Source organism: Mastigoproctus giganteus, chromosome 6, assembly GCF_048544385.1.
Source record: "Mastigoproctus giganteus isolate SK-2022 chromosome 6, ASM4854438v1, whole genome shotgun sequence".
Classification (NCBI taxonomy): Eukaryota; Metazoa; Arthropoda; class Arachnida; order Uropygi; family Thelyphonidae; genus Mastigoproctus; species Mastigoproctus giganteus.
This window is the reverse complement of record NC_143580.1, coordinates 65,239,806-65,246,861: the sequence shown is the minus strand read 5'-3', so window position 1 is coordinate 65,246,861 and position 7,056 is coordinate 65,239,806. Positions and strand designations below refer to the sequence as shown.

At 31.9% G+C, this 7,056-nt stretch overlaps 2 protein-coding genes across 2 annotated transcripts in view; both read left to right on the top strand.

The window, feature by feature from the left end:
* The first annotated feature begins 241 nt into the window (after nucleotides 1-241).
* LOC150084363 (cell adhesion molecule Dscam2-like) lies at nucleotides 242-3,742 on the top strand. The gene is made up of 5 exons (XM_090376201.1): nucleotides 242-348; nucleotides 1,155-1,436; nucleotides 1,875-1,994; nucleotides 2,732-2,899; nucleotides 3,693-3,742. The coding sequence occupies exons 1-5, from the start codon at nucleotides 285-287 to the stop codon at nucleotides 3,740-3,742; spliced, it is 684 nt and encodes a 227-aa protein (XP_090232327.1). The 5' UTR covers nucleotides 242-284.
* Nucleotides 3,743-4,030: 288 nt separating this feature from the next.
* Nucleotides 4,031-7,056, top strand: part of LOC150084362 (cell adhesion molecule Dscam1-like) — a 38,390-nt gene continuing 35,364 nt past the window's right edge. Inside the window, exon 1 of the mRNA XM_090376200.1 lies at nucleotides 4,031-4,115. Coding sequence (XP_090232326.1) covers nucleotides 4,055-4,115 — 61 coding nt within the window. The 5' untranslated portion in view covers nucleotides 4,031-4,054. The remainder of the gene's footprint in view (nucleotides 4,116-7,056) is intronic.

Genomic DNA, 7,056 nt, shown 5'->3' with positions numbered 1-7,056 from the left:
TATTTGTATTATTTCCATTTCATGCCACTATGAGGCGCTAAAATTAGGCTTCTGGAGTTGCTTATGTTGTCGCCATTTCATCTGCTGCTGTTGTATGTATGAGATATAGTCAAATAATAGTTTGAAAACGTTTTATATAATGATCAACAATTTCACATGTGCCATTTTGAAATAGCTGTGATTAACTGTAACTTGTTTAGGTACTTCTAAACGTATATTATATGTGTGGTTTTGAGAAGATACTAACCTGGCCATCGTTGTAACTGCCATTCAGAAACAACGTGATGCTATTGGAAGTTGTCGGTGTCCTTGCTCTGGTGTTCCAAGGAACTGTATCCTCAACGAAAGGTGAGGTTATATTTATTTACAAATTATCCTGTTTTTGAATGTTTCTTCTCTTAATAAGTCGAAATTTCATTAAAAAGTAATGAAATTTTGATTATTTCTGGATTTCTTATTTAAAATTCGAAAGGTTTTTTTTTATATTTTTCGTTTTATTAGTAATTACGTATTGTTCTAAATTCCACATTTTAATTTACGTACGTTTTTTTTTTATGATAACCATTTGAATTCTAAAATATATAGAAAACTATGTACCTTGTAGATTATTTTTTTTAAAAACTCTTATCTATCTTGTATATACTGTATAACATGTTAAAGACAAGGCATATTTTCAGTCTCCTTTCTTAATAAAAGTTATTATGAACAATCAGGATAAAAATCTTTTTTTCAAGCTAAGCGTTTACTGCTGCTTTTATTGATATTTTACAAATCCTCTGAATATTTAAACACCGTTGATTAAATATCTAATATAATCGAAAGAATAAAATTATTTTGTTTTAGGTGAACTAGTAATTTAATGAAAGTTAAAAGAAATAATCCTTCATGTTGTATTCGAACATAGAGCAATAATGTATTTGAACATAGGTTTGAATTTGCAAAAAATAGCGGTATTCTTATTATCTGTTTTGTCAGATAATAATCGAAATGCTCCAATATTTTATGCATTTTAAGCATCAACGAAATACACAAAAGAACGACATGATGTTTAGACATCAGTTGGTCATTCTAAAATTTTATTAAAATGTTATAACATAATAGTGCTTTCTGGATAATTTTAAAAATATTGATCCTAAAAAAGTGTCTTCTCACAGATTCTCTTAAAATCGGACCATTTTCATTTCCACCGGATGTTCATCTTGGAGATAAGGCAACCGTCACTTGCTTAATCAAGAAAGGCGAGGGTCCTGTTACATTTAAATGGACAAAAGATGGCCAAGACTTGGTACGAAGAACGAATATAAAAATAATGTCTCAAGATGGAGTATCACTTATTGTAATAGATCCCATCGATTCCCAGAGTGGAGGAAATTATACATGTACGGCTACAAACAAAGATAGTTGGGATTCTTATTCTGCACTTTTGCTTATAAGAGGTTAGTTTTTTTTTCTTTCACTGCAGCATATCTGAAAGTGTGTATATACAAGTAACTTTTCTGCAGCGTTCTAGTGTTATTTTAGAACGGCCATGCATGTTTTGTAATACTAAAAATCCTTTTAATTATATCTTAACTTATCAAACAAAAAAATTCAAACAATATTCATAATTAAAATGATAAATTCGAACTTAAAAGGTATGCACTAAACGTAGAGGATATATCTCTTAGATTTGAGTTAATTTTATCACATAATACACAGCATTATATTAAATTTATTGTTAGGTTTCAGAGTATAAGGACATATGAGTATACCTAATTATTTTTAATTTTGTTTGCATAATATAACCTCGATTGTGTTTAAATTTAACAGCAATATTGTTCTTCTCTGTTCAATCATCTAATAATGAAAAGTTTCAATATTTTATACATTTTAAGCACCACCGAAATGGACGAAAGAACCACATGATGTTGAGACGTCACTCGGTCATTCAGTTTCATTGGAATGTTATGCAACGGGATCTCCTCCACCCCACATTAAATGGACCAAAGTGACTGGTAAAGTTTACCATACCATTTCATATATTTATAACTTATCTATACTAAGAAATAAAGTTCTTTATTGGTGGCCTAAAATTCATTAAAGTATCTAAATTTAAGTTCTATGGAAATTTTGAAATCTAATTCATAGTCATACTTTTTTATGGTGGAGGAAGTTATTATTTAAGATAAAATATTTGAAATTCTAGTCATTATAGAGATATCCTTAGCTGGAGTTACTGGAGTCCAAATCGATTGGACATCCATTTGAATATGTTTCACAGGCTTAAAGAAACAAATTGACGTCAAGGATCTTAACTTGAATATTTAAATTGGATTTAGGAATATAATTTAGTGCGTGAATAAACCTAGTTCCACGCTTAGAAACAAATGATAACGCTGAAGCATTTCGAGATCTTCTAAGTAAAGATTTGATCAATTGTTTATGTCTAATTATCACTTAAATTGAACACATGGAGAATTATTGGTACATATTAATATAGAAGGATTTTGGTAATTTGTAGGTGAAATTCTTTTAAAATATTCCAGTTGTTAATTTTGACTGTAAACTTGTTAAATTATCTAAAAATGAATTGAATCTGCAATTATGATATAAGGAACTTACCTTGCAGTGGATAAAATATCATATTGAACTTTTCAGATTACCAAGACTGAACACTACGTTTGACACTTTTATAATTATGCATGATCACTTTAAATTCCCATAATTTATAAGCTTTCTTCATCAATTTCAGATATCAAAGAAGATCCTTCAGGGCAGATTCATCAGAACCGTCAGATGTACAATAATGGAACTATTGTGCTTTCTCCAGTTGCTGAAACTGATAGTGGAGATTATGTTTGTGAGGCAGACAATGGCGTAGCAAACAGTCTTAAGAAGGTTGTTAATCTTTTGGTGCACGGTAAGAAATGAATTTTCTTTTGATTTAACCGTAGGAAAATAATATTACACGCTGATTTTCATACTGTGGTAAGTAATTCAAATATCTCATCCTCCCTTTTCTTTGATAAAATCATCACGATCCTAAAAATGGCGGAGAATTGGTTATAACAGAAACACAGAAATAAACATGGATGTATCAGAGTGTTTCAGAAAACAGGAACTAAAAATGATCATAGAAAACATACATTTTGAAAACACATTCGAACTGGAACTGTTTTATTAGGTATTATCAGATTTTATGTCGATTTGTGTATGGTCTACGTTTTTGGTATTCATAGCATCAATCGAATCGAAATTTATAAAACATGAAAGTTGTCTACATAACACCTGATTTTCGAAACCATTTTTTGCATTTATTTATGAAATATCAACCCAATGTGCAATTATATCGCTAATTTATCTCACTTAGTAAGATTCCGATCTCAATTGAAATCGGAAAACTAGAAAATTCCATTTTAGTTAATATTTTTTTTGAAATATACGAATCTGTAAATGGTGTTGCACAGGTGATTGAGAAGAATTGAAATATCTGCTACTTTATTTATATAACCAAGTTGGAATTTACAAATTTCTCTCCAGTACACCATAGTGCTAGAGGGGAGTGGCTTAAAAGTTCTAACAATAGATTGCACTGAGTTGCCCATAATTTACAAATAAAACTACTTATTGAAATCAATTCATATTATTATAACTATTAAAAGAAATCTTAAATATTTAGATATTTAATATATTGTAATAAATATTTTATTCAGTTTTTATTAAGCAGTTAATTGACAGTGAGGGAAGTTACCATGATGATTGAATAACGAACATAATCATATGGAAAAAAATAAATAATTATCAGATTGTTTTTTAGTTTCATTTATTTCCGCAGTGTGGCGCTAGACGTTTAATTCAGAGCTAACTGTAAACTTTGTCGCCATTTCTCGTTTAGCTGTTAGAACTGAAGTTTAACAAAGTGAAATTCTTACTGGATAAATCTTTTTCTGTATATCATTAAGTGTGTTTATACGAGACTACCACAATTTATTATCAGTGTTCTTCGTTACATATCAATGAAGGTTGGTCATGGGATATTAGAATAGCAACTACTAAAGGCTGAAAGAAGAAAGCAATGGATTGCTGCCTATTTTGTGTCGCTCTCCTCTCAGTCTGTGTTGCCTGTATTGCTACCGGTAAGTAGTATGGTATTCAGCATACATTACCCTTATTGTGTACCTTTATTATGAATTGACAGTTTTGCTTTATGTTCTATATCTCAATATTTTAACGAGTGAATTTTATGGTAAATGGTCGTTATTCACAACTTATAAAGAAACACGAGAATTAATAATGCATCGGATTTATATGAATTTAAAGTAATGATATTGGGCGATTGCGAACCATTGGCCCCAATGCCAAACTGTGTAGTGATTGCGGATTTCGGAGCAGTAATCTATTTTTGCATTCAAATCTTTCGGTTCTTTGCAGAACAAAAATGTATTAAAATAATAATAAAGAACCTTAACTGGACGCTACTAATTTTAAACGCATGGCTAGATATGTGATAGTACTGCTTGTGCTGCTAAATATAATTGTGGTGCTTGGTTCCTAAGGTACCAAGAAGGAACGGTCCAAAAATATACAATATCAAATATCTTATTAGTCATACGCTGATCTAATTAGGTTCGCTATTGAATAAATGTGATTGCTATGAAGTTTCAATTCATTACATAACTCGTTTGTCATCTGAATCTCTAGATAAATTTGATCTCAGTTTAAACTGGTACCCCATCTATCGAAGAAACCTAATCTAAATGTTTCTCACTAGTCAACAATGGACTGAAATTATCAACTCTAAGACTGAAAGGCAGCAGGATCACAATGTGCTACATTTTTGTGCGATGTTTTCTGTAATTGATCGATTACCCTCAAATATATATGTTGCTCAATGAAATATTTCCACCCAATTGACTAATAAGTTTGAATTTGAAGTAACTGATTAAGTCTCCAAATGCAGACAATGTGAGGATATCAGAGATGTGGTGTCATCCGGACATCAGGGATGCAGAATTTAAATATGAGATCTACAGAAAAGACATACAGGACAAGAGAGGGTCATGCTTCTTAGTTAAGAAGTATATTAAATCTAAGGCAGTGCATCCAGTTGACATGGTGGGCAACGCAATGTTGAGTCAGTCTGGTGTGACATAAGCACTAGAAAAACAAATGAGTAGGAGTGTGTTATAGGCCTAATGATGGTGATAAGTATAAAAAAAAGCAGCTATACAAAGAAATAAGAGTTGGCCAGTAAATCAGATTTTCTTATAATAGGGGATTTTAACTTCCCGGATATTGAATGGAACTTGGGTTGGTCACTCGCACACTAGAAGACTTTTGTGGATTTATTGGATGATTGTTTTCTACAGCAGCATGTTAAAGAGGCAACAAGAGGAAGCAATACTCTTGGATCTGGTTATCAGCAGCGATTCTTCATGCATTAAGAATCTGCAGGTAAAAGACCCTGTGGGCTGCAATAACCACAGTGTGCTGACGTGGGATTTACTTAGACATAACTACTGCCAAGGGTAAAGGGAAAGGCTTTCGATTTCTAAAAAGTGACTACAGCGAGATTAGACAGTTCTTAAATTCTATACATGAGGATCATCTGATGATACTACCAGCTGCAAATTCTAAATTGGAAGCATTCAGGGACGTAATCGTAGAAGCTACTAGGCTTTTCATATCAACTGTAAAATACTGTTCCAGGCTTAGAATTAAATGGATGTCAGATGAACTGATTTTTGACTGATAAGAAATATGGATGGGATGCGTATAAATTATCTGGTGATACAGAAGCCTATGGTAGATAGACTTCTGTATCACCAGACAAACTAGTCTGTAATCAAGTCACATCGGAAGTTAGACAAGCTAAGGCAAATTACAAAAAGTCTTGAGCAAGGAACGCCAAGAAACGAAATACAACAAAGACTTGTTTACTTATATTAACATTGACCCATTTGACGACGATGATTTAACTGTTAATGATCGTGCCCGGAGGTTGCCAACAAACTGAAAAGGCATTTTGCATCTACATTCACGGATAAAGAATTCTTTACGGGAGGAAATGCCAGAAGTTTATCAAACTCCAATGGAGGGCTAAATGATTTTGTGGTTACTGAGAGGAAATTAGAAGAGGAATTGTTGAAACTGAATATAAAAAGGCACATTCAGAAGTCCTTCTGAACTGGAGATATGCAAATGTCTCGCCAATTCACAAAGGGAGTTCAAAGGGTGATATGGATAATTAAAGACTTGTTAGCTTCACTTCTGTTCCTGGGAAAATAAAGCCCTCGTGGGTTGCATAGCTGATAGAACCACTGCCCCCTCCAAACCGGGTGGAAAAGATACGAGTTAAGTTAGGCTATGAGCTTGAAGATTAAGTCAGAATGATTTCACCAAATCGTATTTTAGCTTCAGGGATTATGCTGTTTGTTAATTTTTTTTTTGCGTCCCTAAATATTTGGAAATAAGATATTTCAAATCATAGGACTTTCTAAATCAAAATTTTCTCTTTCTTGCTCGAGTATTTTTCTTACATATATCAGTTCATAATAATATCTATAATTCGCACTAATATCCTAAAACTTTTTCTTCCAATATTTACAGTATATTTCTCCTTTATTTGTTTCAATTTCTTATTCTTTCTGTAGCCTTCAGCAGGTGCTACATTACTTAAAGCCTATATTATAGAAGGCGATGGATTGAAGAACTATCATTATAATTAATCGTTTATATTTTGGGAGGGTAATGTTAAACTCTTTTCATCAAATAGTAAAATACGTTTAAGAATTTACGAGTTTTAAGGAATTATCTTTCTCCATCCGAATAGAGAAGTACTTTGAATTCTATGGGTGAAAATTAGTTTTCATGCTATTAATAATTCCATAAGAGAAACATAACTTGTGGGCTACAAATTCAGGCTACTAAAAGAAATAAGCATAATTTTCAGGTTACCAAACTGGAAAATTGGTTAGCTTCTTATTAATATAAATACACGCTTCAAGATTATATTGCTTTGTAGTTTTGGAACTTCAAAGAATTCATATTTGTATATAAGAAGCAGACTCGTCTTAT